We start from the raw sequence: 16,731 nt of genomic DNA on the forward strand, positions 1-16,731 counted from the left end.
ACACTTCTCAAATGATTTTGATGCTGAGGCAGTGTAACAGGTTGTTTTGAGTGTGAGTTACAGCTTCGGTGCATGTGACTTCCTGTCAGCCAACAGAGCTAGCAAATTCCAGAACTGAAGAGACTTTATATGCATGCAGGAAAAAAAGGTAAAAGTACTTTAGTCAGGAGAAAAACTGCTGTGTTTCTAAAAAGGTTTAAAGATGGGACACAAGGAAACAAAAAACAAAAAAATTCACCTAGAACACCTCAGTTTTCTTTTCGTTTTGGATCAAATGTCCAGTTTCAACTAAGTGATCAGTAAAAAACAGCTGGGTTTAAAAGAGACTTTTGCAGACCAATTCCACCTTCTAGTCAAGTCGAGGTCTTCAGTGAAGCTCTCAATTAGCAGCCAGCTCACTGGCAGACACAGCCACTTAACAACGCTGACCTTTTCAACAGCAGCTGTCCAGGTACGAAGTCATTTACTGCCTTAAAGCATCTCACGTAGTAACTGTGTTTTCATATTACTGTACAAAGAACAAACCATTACTGGAAGATGGTAAAACAATAGAACAGAGAAACAATCGCTTTCAATTGCACCATCAGACTTGAGATCTCTTCCTACAAGCCAAGCAGGAACAGCTGAAAATTCAATGAAAACACATCCACCAGCTTTTCTTCCTTGCTTCCAATAAAAACAACCCAGCTCAAGCCACAGAAAATAAGCACCTTGCCCTGCTACCCAGTCTTACTAAATTAATGGTATGGGGGAAAGTAACACATGGCAAGACTTCCAAAACACAGTTGCTTTGAGCCTCAAACAATAGACAAATGCTCAGATGAGGCAGTACCTGGGAGAAAGTAGTTCCAAGGGAAAGGATTCCTGTTTTGCTTGAAAGCACAAGACATTACAGAAAGAGCCCCAAGGGAATCAAGCTAGGCAGCTTCACTGCAGTTTGCACTCACCTCCATGAAGCTGCAAACACAAGGGCTAGCAGGGCCTAGGTGGTTGCCATCACTTCTGTTCTGTCAGACTGACACCATTCTGTCAGCTCCGTGGAAACATGAGAAGACAGCAGCACAAGGGGTTTTTCACTACACAACTCACTAATCTACTACATACCTATTTCTATAAGCAATTTGGCCAGCAAGCCCACAAAGACTCCAGGACCACTCTTTTCCAGCTGATTCAAGAGAAGGGCAATAATTGTATTTTTCCATTAATATTTCCCTAATCTTGTGTGTCTTTACTAGCTGAACAAGGGCATGGTGCAAGTTCTAGCACCCTGCTGCATGAACTTCATATTAAGATCGTTCCTACTCATCTTGCCCTACAGGTCGTTTGGGGGAATTAATGCCACCTGATTATAAGATGGCCGACCAACTCAGCCTTGCCATTACCAGGTTCAGCTTGACTTCAGGCTAATCCTCCTCCATGAAAAATACCTCACATGAGCCATTTTTAGCTTCCTTCTGAACTCGCTCACTTGGCAGGATTTCTCCTGGGAACAAGGTAGTCTCATACCCTGGAACAGCAACCAGTCTGCTTTTCTTAAACTGTAGGTGAACTACAGCACGAACAACTAATTCCTGATTGACAAAAGGTGACTAACAAAACAAGGTCATACTGATTCTGCAGCAGATGCATCCCAACACAAAGTTCAACCCTACCTCAGGGCATGACACAACAGCACATCTTCACTGCAGGCAAAAGCCCAACTCTTCCAATACTTAATGCTGCATAACTACATTCTTGGTGCCTTGCCATAATACTCCACTCAACTTATAAACCTACATGTGTGTACATGTGTGTGTGAGAGACTGGGATATCACAGCATTTAAACGGGCTCTCTTGCTTTTACAAGTTCAAAGATTTTCAAAGACTGACCCTTAGAAGAACCATCACCTTGGATCCAGACAGGAACATAGTCTCTCGACATTCATCGCCTGTGGCCCAAACTTAGTTATGTTGCATGAAAATGCATGAAAAATTGCAGTGAATAGCTAGGAAGTACTGTAGTTATTAGTAGCCAAGGTTGACTTCACATAGAAAAACTTTTTAAAAGAAAGGGAAGACATAAATGAAGTTAAACAGGCAAGATGACAGAAACTAAAAGAAACAGAACAAGAAAAATACTAGCCTAAGAGCTGGAAAGATTCCAGTTAATGCCTCAAGCAACAGCACTGGAGTATAATTCCAATCTAATTTTCAGACAGAAGACTGCAAGGTTTATAAATATCAAAAGCCTAAACCTTTAAAAATTGCATTGTAGAGCCCCCTGATCTCTGGATGTGCGTGAAACATTATTCTTGTATTTAATGGTTAACAATTTGCTCTTCCTCCTGTCACTACTCCATCAAGCACCTATGTACTCGAGCAGAGTTGCCTCTGCTTACGTAAAGCTTCTGGTCACTATTGAAGCCATGGCTCCACTACCTGCACTACAGCTGTACTAGATGTGATGGGGGTGATTGCTTTACATTATCCCGCCACTCACCAACATCACTACCATATCAGCCAAAGCAACCAAATATCAGGTAAAGCAACCAAAGTAGGATCTTCAGAGCTGGAAAAACAAAAACAAAATACCCTTCACCACTGCTCTAGTACAAAGGTAAGAATCTTCTGCAGGTAAGAAAGACTCCCCATATTACACTAAGAAATTATGTTTTGATCATAATTGGTTTTAGTTTCAAACCAATGAAGGTGACAAATATTTACCTTACACAAATAAGTTAAAGGATTTTTTCGGTTGTTCTAAATGCACTTAATTAAGGACGTTAATAATAAACTGTCAAGTGGGCTGGCACTGCACATCCATCTGTTTCCGTTAAGTCAAGTGCAGAAGCTTTTAGACAACCTGAAGGTCAGAATATATGGCACCTTCCCTTGACAAATATTAAAATATCACAGGGAATATAAATTCACCCCTCCACTTTCATAAGTATCCAACATGCTTTTCTGCACACTACAATGCAGACTGTATCCTCATCTGTCAGGAGGAAACTTATCTTCTTTTCACCCAACAAAGAAAATGTTTCTGTTGAATACTTCAAAGTGACAAAAGAGCAATGCTTGCTTTATGCTTCTATTTGAATTCCACATCTAAGTCTCCAGTTATTCCTCCACTAGCACAAACAAGCCAAAACCTGAAATGTTATACCGACACACACAAAAAAAGCTTTGTCATCAGCTAAGTCACACGTTAACAGGGAACTATTGCCAAGATACACGTATCAGAAGAACCAAAGAAACAAAACCAACTGGAGATGAACCCCATGGCATTTAAACTTTATGCAGCTGCATTCCTTTACAGTACTTTCAACACCAAACACAAGTAATGCAGCCAGGGCACTGTTCCTCTTCAGCAGAGCAGGAAAGCCTGCCCAAGGTCTGCAGTGAATGCAACCTTCACTGAAGGTGGCATGAGTGCAGCAGCCAAGCCACTAAATGACATCCTCTGGGCTAAAGATCATTTCTGCCCCCAGATGCATTAAACTCACAGAAGAATTGTTTTAGTTAAGCTATAACCAATCTAGAGCGAGAAAATCCTTGAACATTTTGTAAAAAGGTAAGGAAAACTCTCTTCAAATTTAACTAAGTACAAACTCTGTCCAATAAATGAGATGTGACTTAGATTTTGCTAAGCAACAGCAGTTCTCTCCACCTTCACACTGTAGTCTTCAAAATTGTATCAGTAATTGCTCCACAGGAGAAAGTAAAGCACTAAAAAGAAAAATAAAGCAAACAGCCTAAACACGCTTTTAGAAGTTTCAACAGTAGTAAGTTTGGGGACAACCAAGTTTGACTTCCAGACCCCTAATAACTTTCAATAACTGCATTTCATCCACTGATACACTAAGAAATTAAGAATTGGCCTCTATGGCATTACTGAGATTCATGAGCAGCCATGTAGTTAGAGTTAATGCTCATCTGGAGTCACACAATCTAAATAGCGACTTGATTCTTAAGGATATTTTCCCAAAATACAGTTTGCCTCATGACACGGAAATGAATCATAAAATCGTATCATAGAATGGCTTGGGTTGACCAACAAATGAACATGTGAAATGAATGCGTGTTGCAATTACCAGAAGTCATCAAATCCATCTTAATCCAAGAAGCATGTGTTCGATTCACACACATAAACCTAAACTACAACTATACACAATTAATTTGCTAACTGCTTTTCCAGAAAAAGAAAAGGAAGAAACTCAAGTGTTTTTATTAACTTGACATACAATGGAGCTGCACATGACGATTTAGAGTTCAAAAGAAAAAGGAAAAAGCTTTCCACATCCATTAAGGCAAATGAAATACTAACATGTTTGTCTGATGGCAGAGAGCCCAGTTCACTTTTGGTCTCACCACAGAAACCCAGCCACACAGACAGATACTGGTACAAGTGTCTCATCCACGAATTGGTAACAATTTCTTAAGCACGCGCCGAGCATTTGTGTTAACATTCTGGATATAATTGTGTTTAACTTCCACATGAGCATTAACACTGTTAACACCGCACTAGGCGGTTCTACTGCCATAAAATTGAAGGCCAAAGAGCAACATACATGTGGCCATTCAGGATAAACCTACCAGACAAGCATCGCTGAAAGCACTGCTTTGTTGAAATTTTGGCAGCAACTAAAACAAGCAAAGAGCTTCTCATGACAGTAAAGACTACACGCATATATTTTGGAAAGTCAGCTGGCAATGAAATCGTGCCTTTGTTGGCAAAACCAGAAACACCACGACAACAAAAAAGAAGCTTCCTTGAACTGTGACAGCTCCTTGCTGATACGAGGTGGAACAAGGAGCCATGTCACTTGGAACAGCCACGTTGCTTTAGGTCACCTGGGCCAGACTCTGTTCCTGCGACTGAAATCACATTTTGAAGTTTCAGTCCCAAGAAGCGGAAATGTCATTCATTTCACAGCACAGCACCTGCAGGGGACATTAAAAGCGGCCCACACACTCTCAAGAAGATTGGAAATGCGGGAACCACACTGGCCTAGCGTATGGACGACGCAAGAGGAGCAATGCAGGCTGCAGGTGGGGATGTAACACCTGCGGGTCTCGGAGCCGTAGTACGGCAGGGAGCTGGCGAGCCCCGCGGACGCTAGCAGGGCCATGCAGGAGGCCCGGCTGCAGCTCCCGTGCCGCCCGCCCCGAGGACCGAGGCGGTGCCACGGAAGGCCGCGGGGCTCCGCGCCCAGTCCCGGCCCCCGCCGCCGGCCCGCCCCACCAGCCCCGGGTGCTTCCCCGGGGCTCGCCCGCCGCCACCCCTTTGTTCTGCGGCCCTCTCCCGGCCCTACCTCCAGGATGTCCTCCAGCACGTAGGCCTCCATCGCGCGGGCCGCCGCCTCCGTCCGCCCTCAGAGCCCGGCCATGCCCCGCCGCCCGCCGCCGCCACCCCCCGCGCTGACGGACACAGAGGGGCCGCCGGCCGCCCGGCAGCAGCACGCTCGCTTCCCCCCTCCCCCCCCGCTGTCAGCGCGGAACAGGAAATGGAGCGTTCCACCCTGCGCGGGGCGGGCGCCTACCACCCGAGCGCGGGGGGGAGAAGGCGGCCCGGGGCTCCCCGCCTCATCCCCGGCACCTCAATGGGCGCACGGGTGCGTCAGGAGGCTCGGAGGAGAAATCCGCGCCGAACCAACTGCTTTCCTCTAACGAATCTCAACGTCCTGGGACGGAGCGGGGCGGCTCGCGTTCCTCCCATCGGCTCTGCAACCCTCAGGACAAGTACAATGGGCCCATAAAAGTCATAAAAATACACTTAGCTGACCTTCCCGGCGCTTTCGAGGCCTCGACCGACAGGCCCAGCCCAAGCGATGGGCAGCAGCAGCTCTGCTCCCGCTGCACCGAGCATGGTTATGCGTTAGGAGTAACTTCCTCACTCAGAGGGCGGTGAGGCGCTGGCACAGCTGCCCGAGCTGTGGTGCCCCATCCCTGCAGGGCCCGAGGCCAGGCTGGATGGGGCCCTGGGCAGCTGTGCTGGTGGAGACAACCAGCCCACGGCAGGGGGTTGGGGTGAGTGGGCTTTGAGGTCCCCTCCAACCCAAGCCACTCTATGGCTCTATGATTCTATCCAGTACCTTACTGAACACTTTCTTGCACTTCGTCTTTTCAGCCAAATTTCCATTCAGAAGTGCTACCCTAGAAAGGTAAGCCACAAATCCAGTTCATTAGCCTTCAGCCTTCTGTTCAGCCAGCTGCCAACACAAAAGATGTAGTCACATTAAATGACAACCACCTTTAGGAATCTCACCCTGAGGAAAACAAGTTTACCAACATTTTCTGTAAACTCCAGCACAATTAATTTTGCAGCCAATACTGTCCTTCATGCCAACCTCCTAAACGTGGCTGGGCACAAGCACGTGTAACAGCAAAAGCTCAGCTTAGATAGCCAAGAAGATTAATACAAGTGAGCTGCCTCAGGGAGATGAATCATACAGACATGCACACCTATGCCACTCTCCTTTCCATAGGAAACTCTTGTCAACACTGAGAATCATGGGACAAAATTCCATGGCTCAAGTAGTGCTCTTCAGTTGGCATTTTTGAGAGCCTCAGCAGCCCTTGCAACCAGTCCCGAGTATGGGCATCTCATCAGTTGTGCATAACGTTGGACGGATCACAAAGCTAGCCCCTCCAACTTTAAGTATTCCTTTACAAAACTAAAACAAGAGCCACACAAACCTCCCACATAACAACAGTCACGTCTCAAAAGAACAGTTAGTCATTTTCCAAGTACTGGAAAGAACGAACAGACACCTTATATCACACAGAAAAAACACAGAACAGCATAGTGCTAAAATTAAGATATTATGCATATCACAACACTGAAAACATTTTCAAACAGAAAGAGAGCAGCAGAGAACAAAATAAGATGTCCATTCTACACAAGAGATGGAAAAGCAGTACTTTCCCCACTTTTTATAGAATGAGTGCAAGATTATCCAAGAGAAACAAGTTCACCTCAAGAGATGAGCCACTTCCAGCCCACTTGGAGACAACAGTTATCTACAACAACAGAACTTCATTTACAAAACCGTAAGCATCAGAATAGCTCAAAGCTTCCCAAGTTGTTACACTAGAAGAAACAAACAGCACCAGCGCTACTGGGAACAACAAAGATAGCAAACTCACCAGCAGACATTCCACTGAAAGCAAGTTATGTTCATCATTTATTTGCTTTCATACTCTGAATGCCAATACTGGTAAGTACTCCTGCTCCCATACCCTCTCCTCTCTCCAGGCCAAGCACTTTACCCATCACCTGCAAGAAGCCTGCTTTTATTAAATGACAACCTCCACATCACATAGTACAAACTTCTTTACAGCGTGGAATACCAAATTCCAGAAAACTATATATTCCCAATACTATGTAATACTATGTACTGTATGGATATATGTATGTACACACATAAAACTGCATATTCTCAATACTTGAAACTTTGCCGCATGAAGAGATCCTCAGTAAAACCAAGGCTTTGATACAGCCCATTCTGTTCTTGCAGGAAAGGAAGATACGAGAGGTGGAGGTGGGGAAGTTATTTACGTCTGGATTATTTTTTCCTCTGTTGAAAATCCAAAAGTCACATAATTCACAGGTCAGGAAACATATCTTCACGTTACGCAAAGGTGAACGCAGATCCATTTCTTCTTCACTTTCAAATCCAGCTCTATCAATCACTCCAGCCTGGTGTTTTTAGGAAAGGAGACTGTAAAACTCAGCTTCTGTTAAAAATGTAACATCTTTACTTTCTTCTGCTAGGAAGGGAATGATCTAGTCAATACCCTCGCCTGTTCTCATCTATTGCTAAAAAAGAAATCTTTCTTCCCCAGAAGTGGTACCTTAAAGCAGCTGTCCAAGTCACGCACATCTATCATGCTGTCTTATTACAGTTCCTCCCATTCTGTAAGTCTAAACCAGAGAAAAGTCCTTATGTTCCCCTATGCAGACGGTGGAAGAGTAAACATTGGAAGTACAGCTTGAGCAGACAAGTTTATCATAGCATTGCTTAAAAAAAAAAAAAAATTGGGAAAGAAATCCTATTTCAAGCTGTGCTCAAGTGCAGAAGATCAAAATGAGTCTTGAGATAGCAGTACACAGTGAAAGCCAAAGGCTGGGACAAGTACAAAACAATGTTGGTTTACTCTATGCTATGTTCCCCCTACAGCACTGGTAACTAAAACTAAGGGTAAAGCACATAATTTGACCTAGAGAAGAGTACAAGCATTTGAAGAAACACCAAGTTCACATGGAGTGAAGTACAGAGTACAAATACTAAAGAGCTGGTGTATAACTTTGAAGATGAAAAATTTGTCTCCCTCCTATCACGCATGCCACCACTAATTTTTAACTGGCACCAGTCAGACTATGTCATGCTGAAACACAAGCATTTGAACAATTGATCTGAGACAGATTCTGGCATACAGAAATGTAAGCACTTAAACAATCGATCAGACAATTCCCACTCTTATATCACAAGAGCACATTGTTATCTCTTTACAGCTGATCAAGCGGTACTGGTCACCAACTGTCCCAAAGCATATAAACACCATTTTTGTGCATTTTCAGACTCAGAGCTCAAAGTTGGTTGTGTAAACTGCATCTCACACAGATGCTTACATCTTATTCAGTAGAAACACAAGTTGCATTCATTATTGGAAAACAAACAAACAAAAAAATCAGTTTTGAGCAGAGGGAGAGAGACAAGTAGCCTACCTTAATTGGAAGACCTCCTAATGAATAAACTAGTTTGAGACACTACCATTATCCACCACCTAATGTACAATCTCCTCTTCTTGCAAACACCATCTTCCAATTTTATCCATTTCCTACTTTTGGTTGAGCGATGCTATTCCTATCCACATTCACTTTGCTGGATTGTGCCAAGCTGCTCTAATAGGAGAAATACTTTTTCAAAACCCTCTACAAATAAGTGAGAAAGGAACCTTTCCCAAACAGACCCTCCTAAGTGTATACACCACACAAGCTCACTACCTGATGAAGCTGCACTAATATTTATCCACCTTCAGCAACTCAATCCCCACCCGTGCACATATCTTTCATTACTCCATCGCATTATTTAGTTAACCATATTTAGATAACCACAAAGACACTAATCATGTTCTTCACCGCTGCTACTTCTGAGTGTGCCACAGAAGCATGAGTTACACTTTACAGTAGTTTGCATTGGTAATCCCTTGGTGCATTTGTAAGGCCTCTCATTCCTGCACAACAAAAAATTAAACCCACTCTATACATTTGTCTCTCTAGATGGATTCACCAAACTCCTACTCTTGATCCTCAGGGCTTAGCGATTATATAAAGTTATGTCAGCTCAAACCCAAACTTCAGGAACCTTCTGAAGTCAGGACTCTCACCTGCTTTTACTCTTTTTTTCATAGTATATTATTGCCTTTCTCCCCTTCACCAACATCCTTCAGGTGATTAGCGATTTCAATGTAAGATCAACCTTCCTTTAAGTTTTATTTGGGAGGAAGGAGGACTTCACTTGATATAATCTACATTTTTGTCTTCTATTTATTCCCCACTGTTATAATTCAGTGTTTCTCTCTAGGAGTTTCAGCCCCTTCTGTCAAAAACTGTGGCAAAACATTCATTTAGTTTTACTATCACAAGATGATCTTTACTGCTCATCCTCATCTGCCGTAACTCAGCCCTGCTAACTCTCACAGTGGAACCACTTATTTTGGCTTCTGGAACAACCATACAACCACCTTTCTTGACTATCCAATATTCTTTAGGGCTTAAACACTAAGCTTTCTCCCCAGACAGACCTTTATTTTCTGTGCAGCGTATTCTTTACTTCATCTAGGATGACAAGACATCCAAGGCCTTAATTCCAAACCTCACATTTTCTGCACATTTAGCTTTACTCTTTTTGGAAAGCATGTAGAGCTAGAAAAGATCAAGTCCTGTTCTTTAAAGGGTCTTAACGTGGTACTCCTGAGACCTAACTTTCCCACACCTGCAAAGAAACTAGTATCTTTGAAAGGTGCCTGTACTCAGCTACCTTTCAGAGTACAGATAAACATTCCCTTTTTATGTCAAATGACTGCATACAAGAAAAAAATGTTTATAAGTTTGACCGATGACAATAAAGATGTTTATGATGTGCCTGATGGAGTAAAGCTGCTCCACTTCCTTCAGACACTCCTCCTCCTCAGATCTCATCTCCTTTAGACGCAGCAGCAAACTAGCAAAATATACTTGGCAGCTGGCATAAACTATAAGATCTGATGTGATCAGAGACCATGATGACCCCATATCCAGAGAACCTTTTTGAAATAGGTGTTACTGTCTCCTCTAAGGAACTGTTGAGGGATTTCAGTATTCATATCTTATATGTAATTTTACTGCAATATCTCATTAAAGAGTCAGTCAGTGGCAATCACTGCCACCATCGAAAAAAGTTAGTTTTCCTTGCACTCCTGGCATTGTCTTCGCTATCAGGATTGCCCGACAGCACATACAAGCTCCAAGCAAAAGCTCAGAGCACTTTTTCCAGGAACTTTAAGACAAGGGATGCCAGCAGCTAGCTGTCTGCCTAAAGTAAAATTGCAGTGTTCAAGTCAAGGCACATAAGTTAATACTTTCAAATTCTATCAGCAGCTTCTGAAAGAAAGTAGTTGCACCATGTAAAAAATATTTCTGAAAGCAGCCTTTATCCCTGCCTAAATCAAATTCATATCTGGATGGAGCTTTACATTCTAGTAAGCAAGCAGCATACTGCACTGCAGACAGTGATGCAAATCCTTCTGACCAGCTGAGAACCTTCTTCCCCAGTAAGTGCTTACATCAGCCCTATTACTTTGGATTTCAATTCTGCAATGCAAATCTAAGCACGGAAGGAGGAGGAAAAATACCCTCTATTAATACATAGTATTGCCTTGACAAACCAAGTCAGAACTTAAAAAGCAATTGTGTCAAGACATATTCTTGCAGCTTTATCTTCCTTTATATTTGTCCAGTGAGCTTTTCCTTTCCTAAGAACTGAGCCTGCGATTTTGCTACAGAGGAAATGCCCAGTACAAGTTAAAATTGCATTGACACAAAGCTATGAAAGCATGAGAAAATTACGTATTTAAAAGTGCATTTTGTGTTTTCCATCAGTAGTACAACATTACTGACAGAGATGTTTGTCTAATGGGAGTCTTTTATAGAACTTACTCTCAAGTTCTCCCATTCAAGCAGTCCAAATTTTTTACCAGGTAATAATACTGTTACAAGTCTTTAGTCCAAGAACTTTCAACTCACCTAAGAAGCCTGCTTTTGGGCTAAACACAACTAGACAGTGAACGTGTTCAAAAAAAGATACCCATTTGCAACAGGACAGGTTTTTCAAATTGTATTTCCCTTCCCATTTGTCATGATATACAGGCAGCAGGGAAGCTATGCACAATTTCAATGGCATTTGTAGAGCCTCTAAGTAAAGAAAATTTCTCACATAATGGAACAAAGTACAATCTAACAACATTAATACTAGTGCCTCTTGAATGCTAAGATAAGTACTAACTCCAGATATCTTAACATCAGTATGTGAGAGACCAGAGCACAAGGTTGAAACGATCCTCTTTTAACATACCCCATGTCTGTGCAATCCATCCGATGTGCACGTAGAACGTCTGCTTTAGAAGCTGGTCCTTCGTCCCATTTGGTTCATACTAGGACAAGCCCCCAAACACAGAGGTTCTCTTATAATTGCTGTGACATGATACATTTTGACCTTGACGAACTATAATGTAGAACTCAGTAACCATAAACAGGACTGAATACAACATGTAGCAGACTAGTTCCTCATTTCCAGTTCTTTAATCATTAAACTTTATGAAAACACATTAGTACTTGGTTGATATTTTCAATTAGTCTTGTCTCATTCCCCCCAACACCACCATCAAAAAAAATTGACAAAAATATAAAGCAGTTTTTACAGATAACAGTGGTCAGCCACTGGAATTTCCTTAAGAGTTCAAAGCGCGAATACAGACAGTTAGCAAACCTTCACACAAAAGAAAATACTTTCAATGTCAGTTTCCCCCTCCTTTTTAAGCAGACAAGCCCATGATTTTCTCTGGAGTATAATCAAAGTAACTCAATACTGATATGCTTCACCGAAAAATTCAAATTCAAGATCTGCTGGATCAGAATCTTCCTGTCTCCATTTCCTCAGTTGTAAACCAAAGAAATTTTCTAACAGTTCCACATTTAGACAAGGTTCAACTTCCTTTATCGTATTCCCACACTCCACCTAACTTAGGAAAATGAGCAGAACCCATAATATTGTACTTAGTTTCTTTCTTTTGGAGGCTCCTGAAGGGCAGTTGCTTGGCTGGCATCTTCAAGTTCAGATATAGAACTGAATATTAGAACTACTCCATTTATCAAGAGCAACATCAAGCCTGAAATTTAACAGGCAGCAGACTGGTAAAAAAAAAACAAAAAACAAAAAAAAAAGCTGAAGGAGTACAAAAACCTGATAAAAACAATGAGAAACTCCTATGTTGACTATAATGCAGCTGCTCACTTATTTCATCTGAAGCTGCTCAAAAGGTCAAGAAATATTGAGAACCTCACAGCAGAACCTCAGTGCATTTGCCATCAGCACAGTCAAACTGGCTGCCAGGTCAAAATCCTTCTAGCTGAATGTTGCTTGCTCACTGGACTTCAGGACCCCTGACAACCACTTCTCAAATCTGCAGAAGACAAAAAACCATTCAGCTTATCTCAGTTACTGAAAGAAATGCACGACAATGAAGTCACAAACACCTGCCTTTCTCAATACAAGTGAACTGACAATTAAGAGCCTAATTTTAGCTGAAGACTAACTCTGAAGGTTTTTAAGAGTACAAGAAATGAAAAATCTTCAGGTTTTAACTCAGCTAAAAACACTCACTGCACTGACAATGGAGACCCCTTTCAACCCATCAGAAACATGCTCTCTTGCATAGAGATCTCACTCTCCCTCCACATTCAAAGTGAATCATTCACACAGAGCCTAATGGAAATGTTTTACTAGGACCTCATTGAATCAAATGTTTTAGAAGTTATTGGAGATTAAACAGAATATCCACTGCCTGCTCTCACAAATGTTAAAGAAAACACTTTAAATACTTCCCAGACTGTACTTATGTTGCACCACACATTTCTCAAGTTATTCCTACTAACAACATATTTCCATGGCTTGGAAAGACTGTGTACCCATCTCTGGATTACAGTGAAAACCACCCCTAAGAACATCTACAAAATGTTTTTGTTTCACATGTAAGAATAGTTTAAATACAATTCTTTGAGAATACTACTGCCCATATTTCACACTTAACTCACTCAAGGAAGAGCCTACGAGGTGGTACTGCTCCGTATGCATCTTCAAAGCCAGTAACTGATCCAGTTAGGGAAGGCAAAGATATCTGCCAGTAAACTGAGGTTTAGGTCATAAGCTCACTTAACTAAGCAATGCTGGGCCAGAGCAGCATGCAGCATCCCAAAACACAGAAGGAATTAGCATCTCTATTAACCTGCAGAACAAACTTGTCATTCAGCAGAACTGTTGCACCAACAGCTGGAAAGGATAAATCCAACCCCACATACACGAGCAAGGCAGGCCCTGAGCTGACAGAACAGCTTGGTTCCAGACTCCAAAGGAAAAGCAACCAGAACTCCTCACAGCTATTTCCCCTTTTCCCTTCATACCCACAATAGTGCCTTTTGGACAGACTGCAGGCCAGAGATTTGCTGCAATGAGAGCTGGCAAAACTGAAGCCATTTAAATGTACGGTTGGTTATAGGTCAGAGAAAGATTCCCCACTTGTGGCAGAGGTAAGATGTCAGATCAACTCCTCCCATTATGCCGTATTGTCATAAAGGTGTTTGGAGAACCCAACTTTACATAGATACACATACTGAAAAAGACCATCTCAGAGATGCCAGTAGATTTAGAATGATTTTATCCACAAGTTGAGAAGCACAGCCACTTCCCACACGTGCAGGGTTCAGAAAAGCCCTTTGGGATGTTTATGCGCTAAACTTTGCTACTATATTTATCACTGAGGAGATCTTTTGTCAAGTTGACGCTTCACAAAAATACCAGCGTGCTGCTATGCTAACTTTCACTTCTGTTAGTGACTGAGACGGACAGAAAGCGTATGTTCATCTATCTAGCAGACTGCTAAGTTAAAAGTCTTCAAATTAGGTTGGTTATATTGGCACAGTTACCACACTCATCCCAGTCTTGCTTTGTGTCCATCTTACGCTGGTTGGCTTACAAAGCCTTCCTGCATTCCGCTGAGCGATACAAAAGCAGCAATGGTTACACTTAAAACACGCAGCAGTGTTTTAACGCAACACTACTTCAATCCTCTCTTTTGATCTACCCTTAACACGCTGCTTTAAAGAACTGTAAGGAACACCAGAGAATAAAAATATGTCAGTGCTGATTTTATCTCAAGCTTTTAAGTTTCAAAGCTGGAAGAAAAAAAAAGATTTGATGCCATTTATCTTTCCAGGACTCAGCCAGCCACTTTCAGACACCAAATCTAAAGGAACCGTGAAGAGGATTGCTTTGCCCTTTAATACCAGAATTCTCACAGATCTGTAGCATTCTCAGCAGCTCCACTCCTCAAAGACAATGCAAGTGTTTCTTTGACAGGCATTTAAATGAATAGTTTTGCCAGAAGAGGCAGTCCTCAGCCCTCCTCCCCATCCAATTTTCTGGCTCTTCCTTTTGGGCTCCTCGCTGTGTCAGCACAAGCTCCCGTGTCCCTGCCTGACAAACTGGACCAAGGACCCATCAGCTGCAAGCGTGCTTTTTCTGCTGCTCAGGTTTTTAAATGAGATCATTTCCCAAGCTGCTGTGAGAAGCAACCGTTGCTTTTGTTTCTTCCTCCCCAACAGCTGCCTCACTGCAATCTTCCCACAAACCTGACTCCCTTGACTTCAGTGGGATGAGTGCCCACGCTGACACCCAGAGCTTCAGAAAGAAGCTAAGTCATGCCGTGAGTTCACATTTTCAACTTCATTAAAACATTGTTCACCATTCCGTGGAGGAGAACAGTTCACACCCGCAGAACCAGCTGAGGAGGAATATTCTGCCGGCAAAACACTTCAGGACAAGATGAGCAAAAGTGCCTGAAGTTTATATATGGCAAAGCTCAGGTATGGGAAAACATGTGACTCACTGAATACCTTACAGACACCAGAGGTACTGAGGACCTCCAGTTTCTCACTAAATAAATTGTTTCGTTCTATTCTTTTGTATGGGAAAAACTGGGAGAATAGAAATGACCTTCCTCCTCTTATCTCTGAGTCACTCCCTGCCACAGGGAGGATTCAGATGTTCTCCGCTTGCTGAAGCTGTACTCCACAAAGCAGTCCTTGCAAAGGCTTAGGAGCTTTGGGATTTGGGGGAGGGGAAAACGTGAGCCCAAATCCAAGGCAACCTCTCTGGAAAGTAAAGTTTTCTTACTCTGTAAAATGCCTTTAATTTGAACCAAAGCAAAATAATCAGGATGTGAACTTAACACATGAGCACTTAACTTTTTGACTTCTACAAGTTGAACTCAAGGAGAACAGACGCCAAAACTACAAACATTTCATCATACTAAGCACTCCAAATGTCTTCCAAGCTCTGTGTTTTAGCATCTTAACAGCTGCATACTTGGACACGCTGCCCACTCTGATGATTAACACTACAACCAACTCAAGCTAAGATACTGGAATGAAGCAGGAAAAAAAAGCCAAGGTTAATTTCAACTTATTTTCTAGAATATGCCAATCTACTTTTAGGACTTGAGGGTCTAGTTAAAATACTGTAAAGTAGAAGAACTTGTGCATAAAACAGTAATTTATACTTGTCAAAAGTACCTTTGGGTAATGCATACATAATTATTGTGCTTACAACACTTGACCCAGAAGAAAATAGTGCAAGCACCAACTAAGATATATTTAGGGCATGCTTGGTCTCATGCCTGATTTTCAGTCTGGTATACAGTGGTTGCTTAATATGAAAATAAGGTGCTGGGACAGTTAAACACCTGTACGTGGCTTCAGTCTTCAGAAAACTATGATTATTTGATTACATACAGGGTGAAAAGGTGTGGCTGACGAACATTCAGAGTAGCAAGATAAACTCTCCATCTGACTGCTTAGTGAAAAATGAATAGAAATGCTGCCTTATGATGGTAAATCATATACATGGTTTTTTTTTTTTTTCTCTTCACGTATTTGTCAATATAACACAAAGACTATACAAGGGTCACAAGAAGTCACACCTCAACACCAACACCAATACATTCAGCAGAGAGGCCGTGTTAAGCATCCTTATCCAAACCATCTGCTAGCATTAAGTCTTTCCCTACCCATACATTCATTTTTCTTCTAAAACATCAAAAATTTTTTTGAGGATAATAATATTGGCAAGAAAGAGCTGCAGAAGCTCTACGGATGCAGCACAACTTCAAGATGTGTCAGCATAGTCACCTGAAGTGCCACAGCATCTCAGAACCAGAAGCACATCATCACTTTAGAACAAGCAAGCTGCCTACCAGTGCAGCCATGGGTCCAGCCTCAAGTGCCTTAAAACAGAAAGTATGCAAACTGTGGACTTTTTTCTACTTTACTCCAAGTTGTGAGGGCTTATTTCCTTTACACTGGAAAAGAGAATCTCCTTACCTATCTAGGATCTGCAGCATTGATTTCCCAATACCAAAATAAAGCTTCCAAAT

The 16,731-nt window shown here is 42.2% G+C and overlaps 1 protein-coding gene across 6 annotated transcripts in view; it reads right to left on the reverse strand.

Moving 5' to 3' along the window:
• Window positions 1–16,731, reverse strand: part of ANKRD17 (ankyrin repeat domain 17) — an 81,562-nt gene that overhangs the window by 58,854 nt on the left and 5,977 nt on the right. Inside the window, exon 1 of one of the 6 annotated variants that reach the window (XM_085222701.1) lies at window positions 5,295–5,441. The exons of the other annotated variants lie outside the window; for them this stretch is intronic. Within the exon in view, the coding sequence (XP_085078827.1) occupies window positions 5,295–5,327 (33 nt within the window). The 5' untranslated portion in view covers window positions 5,328–5,441. Of the gene's footprint in view, window positions 1–5,294; window positions 5,442–16,731 lie in introns of those variants that run through there. 6 annotated transcript variants of the gene reach the window in all.

The sequence above is a fragment of the Meleagris gallopavo genome, chromosome 4, assembly GCF_905368555.1.
Source record: "Meleagris gallopavo chromosome 4, MGAL_WU_HG_1.1, whole genome shotgun sequence".
NCBI classification, from domain to species: domain Eukaryota; kingdom Metazoa; phylum Chordata; class Aves; order Galliformes; family Phasianidae; genus Meleagris; species Meleagris gallopavo.